Consider the following 20,798-nt stretch of genomic DNA (forward strand, 5'->3'; position numbering starts at 1 on the left):
AAAGGCTGTTCTCCAATTGGAGCACTGGCAGACAAGTGTTTCCCAATTGTCGGTGTTTATCCTACATTTTTGAGAATGTGCAAGTGGCTATTGGAATATGTGATGGTTTGAGTCTAACAAGAGGCCACAGACACAGCAGAAATTCTTAATGTGTGTGCACACAATTAATCTTATCTTTCCTATTAGTGGAATTATATTATATTTGCAGAATTTATCTTAACAAATAATAAACAGAATGTAAATGTAATATTGTACAATATTCCTATGATAACGATGAACTAAATTCAGTGGGGCTTACTCCCAAGTAAGTCTGCATAAAAGAGAACTATAATGCTTTAACCAGCAGTGTTCTCTCCTTTCGAGACCTGGCAATTGTTTGTATTTGCAACCTTGTGTTCACAAGAGCTGCATGCTCATTCCTCAGGGAGATGAAGAAATAATTTGCATTGCCCTTGGTGCTTCTCAGCTTGGTTTGGGAGAGAACATGATTTAATATGAATGTGATGGGCTAATATCTCTATCTTCGTATAAATCATCCTTGCTGTCTCAATGCTTTGCATCCACAAACATTTTCTCCCAGGTTTTGTATTTCAGTCTTATACAAGGGAGGAAAAAAGCAGTGCCTCTCCACAAATCCTTATCACAGTGTTTAATTAGTATTATTATTATTATATTATAAAATGTAGGAAATGCTTTACATGCGATTTATGTCATAGATTTCATGTGATGACTACTGTAAGAAAAACCTATGGAATACAGAACAGTTGTGTATTCATGACTTCCTACAAAGGAACAGCTAAATGCTATTAGTTTTCTTTGCTTAGTCACTTTTCCATTTATCAATATACTCAAAGCAATGTGTGTGTGTCTGTGTAATATTAGTATGTAGAAATCAGCATGTTCCTTCATATAATGGGCTGAAAACATGCAGGCTAGAATTGCAGGGAAGAGATGGATGCCTGTTGCTAGATAGTAGCTGCACGCTGGTCTCGTGTTGTAAATTATAAGATGCTTTGGATACATCTGTAAAAAATTGGGCTGTAAATAATAAACATAATTGATAACTTTGCTTTGTTTCATTAGCTGGTAGATTGGTTGTCACGGGAAGCCCACCTTTCAGATTCCTTCCTGGGACAGCTTTCAATACAGAATTTCAAGGTTATAGGAAAGCTTGAGAATAAAAGCATCTTTACCTGGCACTGAAATAGCATCAACGTAGACACTACCCCAAGATCACTAGTAATGAGGAGCAGGAAATAAATTGTGTGTGTGTATATTTAAGGCTAGGCTATCTGATAGGTGACAGGTGAGACTTACCTAGCAAAGAGTACTCCATGCCACACAAACTAACCAGTGATGAAGTTAGATCAAGGAGCATCCTCAGACTGTGAACCTGTTCCTTCAGACAAACAACTACTCTTTTTAACAAAGGATGGTGAGCCTGTGCCCCTTGGAAATCACAAAACTACAACTTTCATTATCCTTGCCCATTGGCATGTGACAGGAGATGGGAGTTTTTGTCTCACAACATCTGGTGGGCCACAGGTTCCCCAGCCCTGTTTTAAACAATTCAGAATTCCATCAGAATTTAGATCTCAGTCCAGAGGTATTAAAAATTTGATTCTAATCACAAATACTGTGATCATCAAACACCGAAAGAATAGTTAATGTAAGGTATTTTATTGGTTAGTTAATAGTTAATGTAAGGTATTTTATTTTACAAACCTAGACAGCATCTTAAAAAGTAGAGACATCACCTTGCCAACAAAGGTCCGTATAGTTAAAGTCATGGTTTTCCCAGTAGTGATGTATGGAAGTGAGAGCTGGACCATAAAGAAGGCTGATCGCCGAAGAATCGATGCTTTTGAGTTATGAGTGCTGGAGGAGACTCTTGAGAGTCCCATGGACTACAAGAAGATCAAACCTATCCATTCTTAAGGAAATCAGCCCTGAGTGCTCACTGGAAGGACAGATCGTGCAGCTGAGGCTCCAATACTTTGGCCACCTCATGAGAAGACTCCCTGGAAAAGACCCTGATGTTGGGAAAGATGGAGGGCACAAGGAGAAGGGGACGACAGAGGACAAGATGGTTGGACAGTGTTCTCAAAGCTACCAGCATGAGTTTGACTAAACTGCGGGAGGCAGTGGAAGACAGGAGTGCCTGGCGTGCTCTGGTCCATGGGGTCACGAAGAATCGGACACGACTAAACGACTAAACAACAATTTTATTGGTGGCATTAAGTTTAAGGGATAAGAAGAGAACTGATGAAGCGACTGAATACACACAAACCCTTGTGTTTATTTGCAGGACACATATCTGTTTCACTTATTTTAAAATGTGTCTTTTCCTCAAAATCCTCAAAATAGAAGTCAAATATAATGGAGGCAGAAGAATCTTTATTTAATGTCCAGTGCCGCAAGCTTTTCATTTGGATTGTAAGAGCAAAGTTCTTTTAGTTGGTAGTGCTACTTTTTCCTAATGTGATCACACTTTTCTAATCAGTTAAAAGTATTTATTGTGGGTTTTTATTCTAGAATTACAGCCAAATATATGATGAGATTTGGGGAAATCTTCCAAAGTTAGGAGGGAGGAGGGGAGTTTGAACATTCAGTCTGAAGTCTTTGCTTCGTCTTTGGCTCCCACAGTTTCTTTTTCAATAAAAACAGAATAATAACCCTTGTGATAAACAGCTGCTTAATGAATAAGTTTGACCTTAGGGCAGCAAAGGCTTCACAGCCTGGAAATATTAGATTGAAGCAACTTCAAAAACAGGGTAGTGTCCTCTCTGTCCCTTTGCCCCTTCTCAAGCACTTCCACATATAGATTTGCAATACAAACAAATTGTATTAATAAACATAACCATAACCATCCTTGCCCTGACTTGCTTCAATGTTACTAACTTTCTGACAAATGAAGGACAGTCTATGTCCTAGTAGTAATTTAATGGGCACATCCAACAAGGGACATTCAGAATGTTAAAGCTTTCTCTCTGCTAATTTCAGTTTTGACTCCTTTTCCTTGTAGAACTTTTAGTATACTCCCTAATTTCTCTTCTGAATCAGGTTAGCAAGTAAAACACACAACTTTTTTTGTTTCACACTGTTAAATGTAGAAGAGTTAATTGAAACTTTTCATTGTCTCTAGTTACACACAACACAGGTCACTTCCAAGTGACCTTTGCATCTGTCTTCACAACAGAATATATAGGGCAGATCCCAGTGCCTAAACAAACCTTTGCAGGAAGCGAGTCTGAGGAACAAAAGCAGATAGTGGTGATGAGAGATTACGTAAGTTCTAGGCCTAATTGCCGAAATAGAAACTGACAAATCGCTGGGTCTAGTTGGCATGCACCCAAGAGTTCTCAAATAACTCAAATGTGAAATTGCTGGTCTTCTAACAAAAATATCCCTCAGATCAGTCTCCAGACCTAAGGACTGAAAAACAGCCAATATAACAACTTTTTTTTTAAAGGGATCTAAGGGATATCCTGGCAATTATAGGGCAGTTAGCTTTCGTTAGTCTGCCCCAGAAAATTGGTAAATAGTATTGTTGAAGGTAAAATAGCCAAGCATATAGAAGAACATGCCTTACTGTAGCAGAGCCATTATGGCAGTGATGGCCAAACTTGGCCCTCCAGCTGTTTTGGGACTACAACTCCCATCACCCCTAGCTAACAGGACCAGTAGTCAGGGATGGTGGGAATTGTAGTCCCAAAACAGCTGGAGGGCCAAGTTTGGCCATCATTGCATCATGGCTTCTGCAAGAGCAATTCCTGCCTCACAAATCCATAATAATAGTAATTTGAGAATGTAAGCAGGCATATAGACAAAGGTGATCCAGGGGATGGAGCAACTATCCTCTGAAGAAAGGTTGCAACATTTGAGACTTTTTAGTTTGTAGAAAAGGTGAGTAAGAACGGGATGTCCGTCTCTTCTCCCCGTGTGGCCATTGTGCGCGCCCATCTGAGTTTCATATGCAGATATCTGCTAATTGGTGCCAAATCATCCACTGCCAGCAGCACAGTAACTGCAGCAGTTGATTCTTCCCAGCAATCTTGTTACATTTCATCATGTACAGTATGTGTTGATACTGTTTAGAGATTGCCGTTTTCATTATAATTGCTCCTTATTTTACACTCTCGTGCCAGCTATTTAGTATAGTTGCACAGTAAGAACCTTAATTTGTAAGACTGTGCCTATACCACCTTCACAGGAAAGCCATTTAATTTACCATCTGTCTATTGCTTTTTAAGCTATGAACTGTGTATTTTTCCTGCTATGTAGGTAATTAGTTCAAGCTTTCCCCCCAAGTTACTTAGCTGCCTTTAAGTACCCTGTCCCTTACTATGTGTTAATTACTAGAGGGATGCCATAATAACCTTGCAAATTGTCACCTTATCAAGAGTATGTTAATGCTTTTTAATTTCACTTTCTTTGGCACTGCTGCCCTTGACAATGAAGCTTGTTTTTAAAGAGATGCAGTCTATAGAAATTAAATATTGAATATTAATTGCTTCTTGGAAAATCCATTCAAAATTCAGCTAAGATTGAATTGAGGTTCTGTTAGTTAGTGGGGATATATAACACAGGGATATTTCTAATTTCTTTAGGATTTGGATATAAAGCAGATATGAAGGGAAAGGGTAAAACCAAGGCAGCAGACATGGATTTAATGTCCAGGTCTGATATATCTGTCTATATTGTGTTAACCTTAATCCTATTTACGAAAGAAGCATCAACCAGCATCAGATTAATATTGATTTGGTGCCATAAGGATTAGCAAAGGAACATATAGTACAGTTTCTGAATTTAATGCAAGGCAGATTTATTCTATATTCCTTGAGCTTTCCTTGAAACTCTTCTGAAACATAATCTGCTTTAAGAGAGCAGGATGTTCTCCTTGGAAACTTTTTGCATGGACTATTTCTGGTTTTGTAAGCCCACACGCTAGTGTTTCACGCAAAACTAGCACCAGCAACAAATACAGCTAGTAAAAAAAAAAAGAGCTCGCCAATGCCGATGTTGTTATAAGCACTGCTGGGAAACCGTTCAGCAAACTGAAACTCAAACAGCCTGGGATCAGAATGATTTGAGTAAACCTTATCTCTTTTTGACAATCTTTCCTTTGGGGGGCGGGGTATTATGGCACAAAGCATTCTGCTCAGGCCCATTGGTCTCATCCTCCATGTAGTAAGTACATTACATCGTAGAACATGGTGCTGAAAATGAATCACATTCATGATTTCTGTATCCATGCATTCTTTTTGTAGTCCACCAGTTCTGCAACCTTATTATTTTTAATGAGGTGAACTGAGCTACCTCTGGGTTCCCCTTCCTTGCAAAGCCAATAAAGCTGAAGTTTGCAGACATTCTGCTTATTAACAGCTAGTTAGTGTTTTTGAAAGATTGTGTGTGTTGTCCTAATTTTATTGTTGTGAGTTGTCTCAAACACAGTGAGGAGGCAGGTACAAACAAGTCGTGCAGTGCCCCAAATTAGTTTACTGATTGCAACTGTCACTTGAAAAGGGGGGGGTCCATTTCTGTGATGCTCAGGTCCTTTACAAGACATGCAGCTTGGGCTTCTTTCTTTGGTTATGTTTTGCAGACTGTGGGCTATTCCGCCCAGTGAACAATTTCTGTCTCTACTTGTACAAAAACTGTTATGGGTGAGTTATAAATGTGGTGCCTCTGTCGTCCTCATCTGACTTATGAACTCTGACCTTTCGGAGAACCAATTCTGGGTGTTTTGCATTTTTTGAAGAAAAAAAATTCTGCTTATATTCAAAAGTGATGGTGAGTTGCAGGGTTTCACTCTTTCACTCTGTGGCTGGCACCTCCTAATACTGGAAGTCAAGACTTCCAGGTTCCACCTAGAATACTGTGTCCAGTTCTGGGTGTCACAATTTAAGGAGGATATTGACAAGTTGGAATGTGTGCAGAGGAGAGCAACCAAGATGATCAGAGGTCTGGAAACCAAGCCTTATGAGGAACGGTTGAAGGAGCTGGGTATGTTTAGCCTGGAAAAGAGGAAACTGAGAGGAGATATGATAGCCATCTTCAAATATCTCAAGGGCTGTCACATGCCAGGTAGAGCAAGCTTGTTTTCTCCTGCTCTGGAGGCTAGGACTCGAAACAATGGCTTCAGGTTACAAGAAAGGAAATTCTGACGAAACATCAGGAAGAACTTTCTCACAGTAAGAGCTGTTTGACAGTGGAGCGACTCCCTCAGGAGGTTGTGGACTCTCCTTCATTAGAGATTTTTAAGCAGAGGTTGGATGACCATCTTTCTTGGACTAGATTACCTTCCAGCTCTATGATTCTGCTGCTTCTTTGACTCTAAAAGTGTAATGGCAGCTGCTGCAACCATAGATAAACTATACACCATGGAATGCATGCTTTGGTTTAATTGCTACATAAAACAGATGACATTATTCAGTAGAAAGAGAAACTTGGCTGTGGCAACAGGCATATTTAAACTTAAACACCTTCATTTAAAAAAGTATTCACAATGGATATATTGAAACCTACCAGGCACCAGCTTTCTAGTCAGTGCTCGTCAAAAATAAACCCCCTATCATGTGGCAATGGCTATAGGAATATATCCTACAATGCAGCTTTCAAATGGTTACTTGTTTTCTTTTAGCATAAAGCTTTTTGCTGTCACCAAATGTATCTGCGATACTGTGCAGTACTTTAATATAAAAGCATTCCACATTGTTCCTGCAGTCACCAAATGCACATTAGAGATTTTTGACAAATTTATTTCCCCAGTTTTCCCAGTACTGGGGAGGGGGCGAAAAATAAAAGTATTGAGTGAATCATTACAGTAATTCAAAACACTTTAGATAGATCCTGTCACATGCTTTATAAATTCCTGATTGATTGTGTGGAATTAAGTTATTGGGCAGAAAGCCAGTTAATGGAACACACATTGATGAAATCATTTTTGAGGGGCATTAAATGGAACTTAAAATAAAGCTGAAATAGCTTTATGGATTTTCCACTCAAACTGTTTATGAACATTTATTGCTGGTAAATTACATAGTGTCAAAAGAAAGATTTGCCAGGCCTGGGTTTTAATCAAACTCTTTTGCAAATAATAAAAGAAGAGAATAATTTATTGTCATGGAATGTACTGTAGGTATAAATACAGATTACATAATAGATTCCCTCTATCTTATCTAACTCGTTGTAGATATACGACGATACACCACAACAATCAATTGTGTTGTTGAAAACAATATTCCCTATAGTTTCCAAAGAAACAGAGCTTTGTTCACAGCAGAGGCAGTAGTGCTTGCAATGGCAAAAGCGATAAAAGCTGTTGATTTACCAGCAGATTTGACAAGGTTTGCTTTCTGCCCAGTATAGATGGATCAGGTATAATGAAATGGTTTCTTTCTTTCGTTCCTGATAGCCAGACAGAAGCAACAGCAGTCAAGCACATGAGCTAGCTCAAAGTTTCCCTATGCCACAGAAACAGGCACCTTACTCTGATGCCTTACCAGATATTACAATTTCTGTGTCAGCATTTTGCCTAGGAGACTTACCTGGGCAGTGTTGGGCATATTTTGTGGGCAGGGTGTGCAGTCACTAGTGGCCCCTTGCATCATTTCCTTCATTGCACTAGAGTAGTCTCTCATGCAGCAAAATGCAGTAGTGAGTGCAGGCAGGATAAAAAAAATTGTAAGTTTCAGTCTGCAGGCCACTGCAGCAGCACACTGTGACTACAAGCAGCCTAATTGAAGAAATAGGAGTCAACAGCAGTTCCAATAGAAAGACTCAGCCATACCCTGTGGCCAATTTCAATAGCTGTTAAAGTGATTGTTGAAGCCATCATTTTTGCATATTCAAAGTTAGTTGAAGTGCAGAAGGGTTAGTATGTAGCTACAGTGGTACCTCAAGTTACATACGCTTCAGGTTACAGACTCCGCTAACCCAGAAATAGTGCTTCAGGTTAAGAACTTTGCTTCAGGATAAGAACAGAAATCGTGCTCCGGTGGCGCGGCAGCAGCAGGAGGCCCCATTAGCTAAAGCGTGCTTCAGGTAAAGAACAGTTTCAGGTTAAGAACGGACCTCCGGAACGAATTAAGTACTTAACCCGAGGTACCACTGTACATCTGAAATGTCCCAGGCAATTTAAATGTAGCACAGTTTCCCAGTTCCAGTTTCCTCATTCTCTTGGAGAGAAAGCTCCAAAAGACCAGTCACATCAAATCCATTAACTCTGTTGTTGTGCATCACATGCAAATGCTTAATTTTTCCCACATGACTAGTTCTCAGCTGATTCAATCATATGAGTTGCCTTGATCATCGTGTGAATCAGAACAAAACCTTCTCAGTGGTAGTCCTCAAACTTTGGGACTCCCTGCTACCTGACGGCTGCCTAGCTTCAGCATGGAGGATTTTCAGAAAATATACACAGGCACATATATTTTTCCCTCCAGTCATTTGGGAATATGCCAGTAATGATGTATGGAAGTGAGAGCTGGACCATAAAGGAGGCTGATCGCCAAAGAATTGATGCTTTTGAATTATGGTGCTGGAGGAGACTCTTCAGAGTCCCATGGACTGCAAGAAGATCAAACCTATCCATTCTGAAGGAAATCAGCCCTGAGTGCTCACTGGAAGGACAGGTCCTAAAACTGAGACTCCAATACTTTGGCCACCTCATGAGAAGAGACGACTCCGTGGAAAAGACCCTGATGTTGGGAAAGATTGAGGGCACAAGGAGAAGGGAATGGCAGAGGATGAGATGGTTGGACAGTGTTCTTGAAGCTACTAAAATGAGTTTGACCAAACTGTGGGAGGCAGTGGAAGACAGGAGTGCCTGGCATGCTCTGGTCCATGGGGTCATGAAGAGTTGGACACGACTAAACAACAACAATGGTTGTTGATTGGTTTGGCCTTATTTGTTGATCGGTTGCTTAACTGTTAACCACCTTGTATGCTGTATTTTACCTTTTTACTGATATATAACTTGCCCTTGGACTTTTTGTGAAAGGCAGGTAATAAATGCAAGCAAGTAATAAATATATATATATAAATGCATACATACCTATGTCCTGGATCAACTGCAGCAAACAAAGGGAGGAGGCAATACAGCATGTGTTCAGCCATTTTGGGCAGCAATGATGCACCTCCAGAGTAATTCACCACCCTTTTGAAAACTTTTCTAAAAAGAATTGAGAAATAACACCACACACATTGACTGCATTTGGAAAGACAGCTCATTCAAAGGGTTTGTATTCATATAGTACCTCATTTAAGACCTGCTTTAAATATTTCTGTTTAAAAAATGCTTTACATTTATGCATTTGTGCAATCCAATCCTAAGAGTCTTTACTAAGCACGTCTTACTGTGGTGAATGTTACTTTCTCCCAAGTAAACATGTATAGGATTAGAGCCCTTAATGCACTAAATTATTGTTTCTATAAGTTGAACAAATATATCGCAGGCAGAGGAGAGTCTCAGTATTCTCACTCTGGGTAGTTATAAGGATATAGGATGTATGTTATGGGCTAGAGATAGACTAACTGTAAAATGTGCCACATATGACAGTTTATAACATATACACTTGTGTTCTGTTTTGTTATTTCAGGAGCAGAAGGCGTAGTGTTCCCTAAATCCATAGAAACTCCCAATGTCAGGGCAGACCCCTTCAAGGAACTAAGGTAAACTTTGGCATTTAGTTTCAATGTAACTCAAAGGCACCTTGCTTGAATTTTCTATTCTGACTGGTGGCATTTCAGCCCCTGAACAAAGAAAGAAACACCCACACATATCTTGTAGCATAGATGCTGCTGAATGGCAAGAAGGCAGGTGTGCTTAAAGCAGAACTGTGACTGAATGAAAAAAACGGGGAATGCATGTCACTGGAGCGTCATTCTTTGTACTTGCCCGACCACAGAAAAACTGAGACCTCTTTTTGGCTGTGCTTACTGAAGGTGCTGAGAGCCCATAGTCAGTTACATAGTGACAGCAGGCAGAAGAATGATACCGTGGTCACATCATCTTCTGTACAGATCTGTAACCTGGAGAAAGTGTCTTTTTCATTTCTCAGTTGCCAATTCCCTGGTTCATACGTTGTTGCTGGCAGCAGACCTTGTGTTCAGGAGCAGTACGTACACACAGCTGCCAAGTCATTTCAACATGTGAACCACTTGGGCAATTCCTTCTCCCTTTTTCAAAGAAAGGAAATCCAATAACACAAGAAGCTGCCTTCTGCAGAGTCATTGATCCATCTTAGCTCAGTATTGCCTACACTGACTAGCAGTGGGTCTCCAAGGTTTCAAGCAGAGGTTTCTCCCAGCCCAACCTAGAGGTGCCGGGGATATTGCATGCCTTCTGCATGCAACATAAATGTTCTACTAATATGCTACAGCCCTTCCCCAATCCCCCAATAGGTCCTCTGTGTCAGCACTGAGCCCCTGGGTCACATTGTCTTTCAGGTATTGATGGGTGAGGGTGGCTCATCCAACATGTTAACAGTGACAATGGTGTTATGAAGGAACTGAGCTAATTTCTCTCTCTGCATGGTCTTTTCGCATCTTGATAGCTTCAGTGTCCTAGGCACTTCTAGAGTTCTATTAAAATTGTTTGAGCCTCAAATGACATGTGTTGCCTTACGCATGGGCTCTAGATCCATTTCTTCTACTTCTTCATCTCTACCTGCACTACAGTCTTGTGTGTCATCTACAATGATAAGTTCCAGGTGATTGCACAGCCATCATTCTCTGCATACATTCTGTATTCTTTTTTTCTGACAAATGGCTTTGGATCACTGGCTACTTTACATGTGTGGGATCACTTTTTCTGAAGACAGACATTGTACTGTTGAATGACATTGCCTCTTGCCTGTCATCTTTGTGTCTTGTCTTCTCCTTGCATGTCTTTGTTTTGTGGTGTCTTGGAGAGTTAGAGTAAAGGTGAGGTGATGTTTGTAATAAACCTTTTTGGATGTTAAGACACATAGGTGTCACATTTGTCATCTTACATTGCCTATCAGCTTGTTTGGCATGAAATGTTGTTATATCGATTGTCCTTGCTTGATTTATGTATTCCTTACTGCCACAAAAAATGTAGTGACGAAAATGTTTCTTGACTATTGAAGGATAAAAGAATTGCAAAAACTTGGGCTAGCATTCTGCACTTCAGCAGAACGCATAGTTTTTAGTACAGATGCTAATGCAAAATGTCTGCAATCAAGTTCTTAAATAATATACATTCCAAAGAAACTCAAGCACTCAGTGCAGAAACAGACCAAAACTATAATGGAGATACCTCACAAATATGCCAAGTTTTACCCACCTGGCCATTTCTGTCCTTCACCTCTATTCCTGCAATATTTGTGGTTGAGACATTTCCCCCCAAAATGTATTGTATTTATGCCACAGTGGTAATGGGTCATATTTTTATAATGCTTTAAATGCATTTGGCCTTCATCCTGATTTCATGTGTGTGGCAAGAACGAAGAAATGGGGGCATGACAGAAAGAAAGCTTTGGGCTTGGATCGTCTGTGGCAACAACCATATTTTCTGTTTGTTATCCTTTCAGATTGTAGTATATACAGTAGCTTAGTATACGTAGTAGCTGGCAGGAGAATGTTTGAAGCAGTAAAAGAGAGAAAAATAATGCCATGAATGAGCTGCAGAAAATTATCCTTTATGACTATGATGCTTTTAAAAAATATATAACCACTACCGAAGAAAACAAAACTCTTGCAAATTCTCTGCATGATATCTGCAAATGAGTATTAATAGCAACTAATTTGTATTGGCAGTGATCACAGTGTTTCCAGAAGAGCTTCTCAGTACATCTACAGCTACAATTCTCATTAACATTTATATAGGACATCAACGGCATGCTGCTGTAAGGGGGAAAGTAAAATATGTGAGATGGGGAGAGGAGAAGATAGTTGTAAATGATTTTAAAGGGACAGGAGGATCATTGAGTCATAGAATATGAACTATGATTGAGAGGATCAGTGCTCTAACTCAGGGGGCAGCAGAGGAGCCTGTTAAAGGCAACTGACATAGCAGCCCTATGCATGTTTACTCATAAGTAAATCCCACTGAATTTAGTGGGCTTACTTTCACATCAGTGTGTGTAGGATTGCAGCCTAAGGTACTTGCAGTGAATACAGTGGGACTTACTTCTGAATAAATATGCATAGGATTGTTCTGTGAGTGGATGAATGGATGCTTGCCCAACTCTTTGGGGATTTAATATGTAGCACCTTGTTAAAAGTTGGAATGCAAAAATAAAAATGAAATCTAGGTTAATAAATATGCAAAGGTCACATATTCAGACAGTCATCACCATGCCATCTGCATGGAACCACTCATGACTGTCCATGAAATAGTGGCCCAGTGTTTCTACATCGCTGTTGTAATGGCCTCTTTTGCAACAATTAGTTGTTGGCACTATATATATATATATAGAATTTCCATGCAAGTACAGTACATGTTATTAAGACTGACCTCTAAAAATGTTTAATTCAGCAAGTAAGGAATAAATTTTCTGGGAGTGATTATGAAATAAATAATGCAACTGGAATAATTTATGTTATGCCTCATATACAATTCTTGCTGACAGTCATAGCAAAACAATGCAACAGGGAGAAGCTATAGAAGAAATATAGGATGTAGGCATTAGAAAATTAGAAGAGGCGAGAGCAAAGAAACACACATAATTAAAACGAAAGAGAAACGATTCAAAGAGAAGAGAAACAGAATGTTCAAGGGAAATGAAGTGCTATTCTGGAGCATGTTCTTTCCCTCTGGGCACTGTTAAAGGTGGCTGGGAATTGTAACTCTGTGTGGCGTAAACTGCAGTGCCCAGAATTCTTTGAATGGGTTTCGAATGGGCATTAAAGGCATGGTGTGTACACAGCTGTACAGCTTACAATACTGGATACCCTCCAACATTCCTCCGATGAAAATAGGGACATTTCTCACTCCCACCCAGATGACCCTCCTCAACCTCCCCACCCACCCCTTAATCCCATTTTGTTTTGTTCTTTGGTAGATTTACAAAAAGAAAAACACACACCAATAAATAAAGTTTAGAAAGGGACAAGATTAGATGCGGATGCACAAAGCATTTTTTTAAAAAAAAATCAATACACCTTGTGCTCTGTTTCTGTCACCCTTTCTTCTTGCTCAGGGTAGCCCTGGCCTCTGTCTGCCCCTCAGAGCCAGCATGTCATGTGGGGCTGGGCCTCAACGGCTGCAGCCTCTCCTCCTCCTTGCCCGCTCTCCAGCAGCCTCTGTGAGCTGACCAAAGGAGGAAACTGGCAGTAGCAGCCATGGAGCAGCAACGGGATGCTCCCTTTCAGCGTCAGCCATCACCATCCCTCTCCCTGGCAGCCATGGCTCTGATGGGGAAAATTGGGACACTTGGAGGGTATGAATATTGTGATAAGCCTATGTTAGGCCATGCCCTCACCCAGCTTTTTATGTCTCAGTGGGCTGGCTTGTTCAACTGGAAAGTGGTATTCACCTATAGCTAGCTGATTTTTAGACTTGGAATCAACCAAATGAGTAAGCCAGGCATAGGCAAACTTGGCCCGCCAGATGGTTTTTGAGACTACAATTCCCATCATCCCTGACCACTGGTCCTGTTAGCTAGGGATGATGGGAGTTGTAGTCCCAAAACAGCTGGAGGGCTGAATTTGCCTATGCCTGGAGTAAGCGATAACTTAAAGAGACACATTGAGCAGCCATGTGTAATTTGGCTTTTGTTTTCATATAGTGAAATGTTTTTCTGAAGCAGCCTAGTCAGAAAAAATTATGTGATCATATCACAGGATAATTGTTTTTCCCCTGTGTCAGAAGATTGCACACAATTGAGATAAGGACTTGAAGAAGAAATAAATCTTGGCAACCAGTTTTCTTTATTCTTCTCCCCTCCCCCACCCCCACCAACATTCTCTCCTCAGTTATTCTTCACTTGTGTGCAAGATCTGATGAAGAAAAAGTTGGTCCCCTAGTGTTAAGAAAAAGCAAGCAAATGCAAGTATACATAATTAAAGGTACCAAGTGGCAGGTAAAATGTGCTTACACTTTGATTTTAGCTGAGAAGAATTCTCCTGTAGCATGTAGAACACTGAGCTGGCTAAATAGTTGTAGTGAGACCTGCTGTCCCAGGCAGCAATTTAAAGGCCATGTTCAGGTGAAATGGGAAGGCTTGTTTTGCAAAATAATAGATCTGAACGAAGTAATGTTTCTTTTCATGCTGTGCTATAAATGGTTTTAAAAAGAAAATTAAGGAAAGAGAGGAAAATAGAACTACAAATAACAGCTCACTATTAAATCCATTGAATACATAATGATTAACATGACAAACATAGATACTCTGTATTTAAAAAGAGAGTAGTGCTGATATAAGAAAACATGATTAGAAAATAGAAATCATTTTATTAATACCTGCTCACAAATAATTCTAGCAAGTTTGGTCAGTTACTAGGATTCTAAACTAAAGACACTGAGCTGGACTCTTAACACCAGTTACCGAGTTAAATTTTCACTAGATTATACCATCTGAAGGTATTCAGATAACAATGCTATTGAAATCAAAGATCAGATAAAGATATGAATCAGAGAAATGTGATAGTTAATATGCTATCATTTAAACAAGTACTGCATTAATCTTAAAAGCACTTCTGTTGGACCTGAAGGTTCTTACTGGGACCACCAAAAATGTTGGCTCCCAAAGAGAAACTCACACCCTCATTGCTCCTTCCCAGTCCGTAAACCTTTAGTCCACAGTTTGGTTTAGTGTGTTGTTTTAATAGTAGTTAAGATCTCTCCTCCTCAATCGCAGTCTGTAGCCATGAACATATCTTGACTGCAGATCATGGTTATGGTGGAGAGAACTCAACGTCAGACCCAGGTTCAGACAGCACACCACCCCAAACCTTCACATAGCTGCCACGCTGCAATGAACTAAAAGGACCACGGAGGAGCAAAGCAGTTGTGATCTCCTCCCTAGCAGCCAACACATTTCTGCTAAGCCATGGTGTAGATTAGGCAAACACTTCATACAGTCTTCATAGAACATCAAATGTACATAGGGACTGTTTGTGTGAAAATGCTGCCAGACCCAAAAAATACCTCCTTCAATTGGAAAGAGAACATGTCATGAAAAGGTTCAGACTCAAAGCCTTCTAAACTAATTTTGAAGTATGGGGAGTTTTGCAGTGGGAGGAGTAGTAGAGAGACAAGCAATCTTTGCGTGTGTTCTGAGGTGGTGGACTCACACATTTGTGATACAGACTCACAAAAGCCAGTGTGGTCCAACTAGTCCTTGCGAGACTCAATTCAAATGTCAGGTGAACCATAGTGGGTGATTTGGGAAGGACATATTCACCAGATATCTAGCAGACTCATGTCACTACCAGCAAGAGGCGCTGTGTGCAATATCCTGGTGCAAGCAAAATTCCTCATCAGTAGAGTAAACAATAACCACCCAGTTGCAACAATAACTGAGTAGTGTCACTGTTGACTTCTCCCCTCCCCCCAAATGAGAAAGATAGGGGGGAAGGGAATCTGGCGTCCAAATAAAAATAGGCATCACATAAATAATCTAACAACATCATGAATACAGATGTCACAGACGGAGGTCAGAGATGATATGCAGCATCTCTAGCAGGTGAAATTCTCATTATTAGACATATGAGACTCCTTTCTAACACTAGCTCTGTATCACTATGGATTTAGTATTGCTATGAGATCAGATTCTGTAGCTGTTTCTTCTCCAGTGTCAGTTTTATGGCTGCAGAAGCCTGAAGTTTCCCAATTGGCCATCAACCTGGAATTATTCACTTAAGCTGTTTTACAATCATTTTTGCTTCGCTGTTCTTCATGTTGCAAAAAAATATATTCTCAGAATCTGCTTTAAGATGCATTTACTTTAATACCATACTTTTTGCAGTGTGCCAATTTTCACTATTTATTAGAGTTGATTTTCGGGTGCATGTGGGGAAGAGAGACTCCTGATGCACAAGTGGAATTCTGCTCACGCAGCATTGAATAAAACTGTAATGTTTTTGTGACCGTTTGTATGTAATCTTACATTGTGCATGGTAATTACCACTCCCTTTGGCCATACTGGATGAAGCAGACACACTGCTAACCAGTGCTGGTGGTTTGTTTCTCACAAACCACAAGCAATAAGCCAGAAACAAAGCCTCACTTTTGGAAAGAAAGAAACCACAAGCACTGTTTCGCATGGGGTACATATGGGGAGGAGTGCAGCCAACACAATGGGGGTTTTATTATTCCCTTTTTCCTGAAATGCAAGGCAAGGAGTAAGGTATGTGAGGTTTGAGCAGTGTGTACTAGACTGCAAGTGATTATCAGAGAGCCAGATTTTATACTATAGCTTACTGTCATGCATGAGCCAAGCCCGTGTGTGTAAAAATTCTATTATTATCTATTATTATCAGCATTAAAGAGGCCAGTGTTCTGATTTATACTTACTGAGGCATGGAGTAGAAGCGGGGTTAAAACCTTGTTCCTTTGGCTTCAATGAGACTTGAAAGTATAGCCCAAGACATTTGGAATTAAAAACAGAAGCAAAAGAATCCACAGTGAACCACAATCATATGTAGGACAGCACTTAAAGATAATGTATTTCATATGCCAAGCTTTTGAAATATGCAGATATTTATGGTGCTGAAATGATGACAGTTAAGACCTTCAGGCTGCAGCACCCATAGGATGAATTTTATCTCTTAGGGGTTTTTATTTCTATGTTTACCAGTATGAAGAACTGAAAATTATTCCCCAAATTTGAAAACAAATCCCAATATTTTGAGACATGTAACTGGCAAAGGTAGGTTAATGCTGAGCAAGCGTTGGAAGATTTCAGCTACTATAGGAAAATGCGATAATGTGGAAGGCAGTTGTTATCACGATTATCTCTTCTAGGTAGACCTCTAGGGGATTTTCATATTATACCCATATTAATAATATAAACTATTACTATTATTTATTAAGCTCATCACTCACTATAAGCTGCACTGCTTATGCAGTCTTAAACACACACACATATAAGAAGAAAAAATAAAAGGGGAAGAAAGTTTCCCACTTTAAATATAGGGAGCAGAAGGAGAAAAATGCAACTTTCTGCAGCAGTTGGGTTGCCTCAGAAGGCAAGGAGCAACTTAATAACATAGTCCTTCCCTTCCAGTGACCGCTGTCTTTCTGGGTGATGTGGGAAAGCATTTGCTTCAAAATGTGGCCAGCCAGCCCTGCTAATTTTGCAGATCCTGCTGCTCATTCAGCTGACAGGGACCCTGAACTTTTGTCCCTGAGTCCTCCCTCTCCTGGTGGCACATTTCTGCCATGTACAGGAAACCTGCTGAAAAGTTCCTCTGCCATGGGACACAAAGCTAAATTTGAGGCTACTTTTTCACACAGGACAAGGAGGAGAGAGCCATTCAACCTCCTAGCAACATCCTACCTTCCTTGTGAAAACAATTACAAAGTAAAGAGACAGGAGGTGTCTGAAGCTGCAATCTCAGTTAATTTGATATTCCTTTTCAGCCAGAACTAGCATCTGGTCAGGAAATAAATGCACTACTTGCCTCTACGGCACAACGGTGGCAGCTTTATGCTTACCCGACGACTCTGTATCTTTTCTATTCTTCTAGCAAAGTGAGATAGGAACCAAGAAGTTGGGAGAGGCAAAATACCACTCTCGGAGTTCACTTCTCTAAAAACTATTTTAAATAGTGCCAAAAAAGTTCCTTTTGTTCCACAGCAGCAGTTTAGCTTCTGATATGCCTGTCCTTTTATCCCACATTAAGAACGTGTTTCAATTGTTTCTTCCCACTGATAGAAGCAGTTTCATTTCCTCCCATATTTCACCAGCTGCCAGAATTCTTAGTGGAATTATAGAGCTGCCTTATTTCGAAGAGCAAAAAATAGGACACATTTTGCTGATCTGCTTTTAACTATGGATCGTTATGACAACTCTACCCATGAAAAAGAGGACGTGTCCTGGAAAAAGAGGACATATGGCAACCTTAACTATGACCAGACAGTGCATGGAAGCCTGACATTTTAACCTTTTTGAATCACTGCTAGCATCAGCAGTTATCACTATTCACATTTGCTGCAGTTTTTTTCCTGTCTTTGCATCTTCACACAAAAACATACACATACAATGGTACAGAAGATTTTATATTTTTTAAGCTATTCCATCTGTATTCCACTAACCTTGTACATCAAATGGGACCTTAAGGATATTAATAATAGCCATTTCATACTTTATGGCAGACTCGGGCTAGTGAAACGGATTAATACTTAATTATAGTGCTCACCCTTCCCTCAATTACACATGACATTGTACAGATGAATTTTTGCAGTGATGGTAGAATTATTTAGTTACTCATCATATAATCAAGTACATATGTTGTCTGTGCTGTGATCAAGAGGAAGTTGTGATACTTACACTGGAGAGCTGGTATATGTCTAAGCACTGCGCTTTAAAGTGGTCAGATATTTGGGGGGCAGGAAAAAAGAAAAATTTTAAATGCCCTTCAGCTTCTACAGCATATGTTTAGTGATACACACACACACACACACACACGTGTGTTTTTGCTGCACTGAGCCATACGGATAGTGTGTGTGTGTGTGTGTGTGTGTGTGTGTGTGTGTGTATAATTGACCATCACCATTTTCATTATATTTATCACCTGCCTCTTCCCCAGAACTGGGACACAAGATGACTCACAAAAATTGAAACAACAAGGATAAAACACAGAAAGCTAAAAGCATATAAAAGGTAATAATTAAAAAGCAATTAAACTATAATAGAATTAAATCTATATAAAAACAAATCTATAAAATTTAGTAAACAAGTCCAGTATATATAAAAAAGTTTCCTTAAAAACAGTTCTAAAATCTTGCCGGAATAAAACTGTTTTCACCTGCTGGCGGAAGGACAAGGAGGAGGGAGCCAGTCTAGCCTCCCTTGGAAGGGAGCTCCAGAATCTGGAAGCATCCACTGAGAAGGCCCTCTACCACATCCCAACCTGTGAGGGCAAAGGGACAGAGGGAAGAGCCTCCCTCGAAGACCATAGAACCCAGGCTGGTTCATATGGGAGAACATGGGTCTTTCCGATAGCCTATATGGCCTAAGCCATATAGGGCTTTATAAGTCATAACCGTAACTGTCCTCTCTTAGCAAGGTGGCTGCAGGTTACTTTCTGGAAGCCCACATGTTTGCATGGTTCTGGTAAGCTCTGGTTTCACTTGAGATTCTTAAAGGGTTTTAGGGTGGTTTCTGCAAGATTGCCTCTTAAAGGGTCATTCAGATATGATTTAGGAATAAAAGAATTCGGCAATTGCTATGCAAAGGTGTTTTTAGTGACAACAAATTAGAATCCACCAGGAACTTCATTGAAATCACAGCAAATTGAGCAAACACCTTCATCATTATTATTTTTACTTATTTCAATGTGAGCTATATATGTAACTCCCCACTCCCATCCTACTCACCAGGAACTCACTTCTTCAAACTTACTTTGAACTAGGGCTAACCCTAATGTTTTGCGGGGGTTGAGCCCTGGAATGTGGTGTTAATAATGAAGCTGAAACTGACTTTGAAGTACATCCACACAAAATACTACTGCATCTTCTGTGTTGAAAATCAGTTATTCGACATCTGTCCAGAAAGAAGAGTAGCAAACCAATGCTATTTCTTTAGGGACAACTTTCATGACATTGCTCCTTCCTCTTTTGCAGTGAAATATTTCTGGAGAAGCATTCGTGTGAGGCTAGCTGAAAAGCAATGTGCTATAAATCAGTACTGGTACCACAATGCAATATGGCATTTTTAATAAACTATGAGATTCCCCATCACAAGTGTTATCATAACCACAGTTATGTGTGAAATACAGCAGCCCGCACAGAGACGGCTGCACTTGGAATAAAACTGCAAGGGGAATTATGGCCATTACCTAGTCCAGTGTACACGATTGCAGCCCATGTTCATGTTATTTATTTGTTTTGTCAGCTGTGCATGATTTGGAGTCATGGGCAGGATTGTTATGAAACTGGACTTTAGATAACCCCCTTAGGGAATATGACAAGACCATTTCTTCCCTTTCACTTTATTCCTGGCTACCAAGGTGAATGCCCATTTCAGTAGATGAAATCTGATGTTTGGGCTCCTTTCAAGATTTGGTTTGATGTGTTAAGCTTTCTCCTCACTAACCACAAATTGTAGCCAAGGACAAACCTCAGCTTAGCTTAGCATATCACAGAAGTAAAAAAAAAGACAATGGGAAGTAAAGCTAGCCTGACAAACCATAGTTTGGTTTCTACAATATACAAATCATGTGATTCTTTAATATGAACTAGTTAAAAAGTTTAATTCAGCCGTTGTTGTTGTTTAGTCATTTAGTCGTGTCCAGCTCTTCATGACCCCATGGACAAGAGCACGCCAGGCACTCCTGTCTTTCACTGCCTCCCGCAGTTTGGTCAAACTCATGTTAGTAGCTTCAAGAACACTGTCCAACCATCTCGTCCTCTGTCTTCCCCTTCTCCTTGTGCCCTCAGTCTTTCCCAGCATCAGGGTCTTTTCCAGGGAGTCTTCTCTTCTCATGATGTGGCCAAAGTACTGGAGCCTCAGCTTCACGATCTGTCCTTCCAGTGAGCACTCAGGGCTGATTTCCTTAAGAATGGATAGGTTTGATCTTCTTGCAGTCCATGGGACTCTCAAGAGTCTCCTTCAGCACCACAATTCAAAAGCGTCAATTCTTCGGTGATTAGCCTTCTTTAT

General features: G+C 40.1%; 1 protein-coding gene across 3 annotated transcripts in view; it reads left to right on the top strand.

The window, feature by feature from the left end:
* Window positions 1–20,798, top strand: part of SGCD (sarcoglycan delta) — a 375,983-nt gene that overhangs the window by 321,609 nt on the left and 33,576 nt on the right. For all 3 annotated transcript variants that reach the window (XM_053377106.1, XM_053377104.1, XM_053377105.1), the window contains one exon: window positions 9,603–9,675. In XM_053377106.1, the coding sequence (XP_053233081.1) occupies window positions 9,603–9,675 (73 nt within the window). The remainder of the gene's footprint in view (window positions 1–9,602; window positions 9,676–20,798) is intronic.

The sequence above is a fragment of the Podarcis raffonei genome, chromosome 2 (assembly GCF_027172205.1).
Source record: "Podarcis raffonei isolate rPodRaf1 chromosome 2, rPodRaf1.pri, whole genome shotgun sequence".
In the NCBI taxonomy this organism is placed as follows: Eukaryota; Metazoa; Chordata; class Lepidosauria; order Squamata; family Lacertidae; genus Podarcis; species Podarcis raffonei.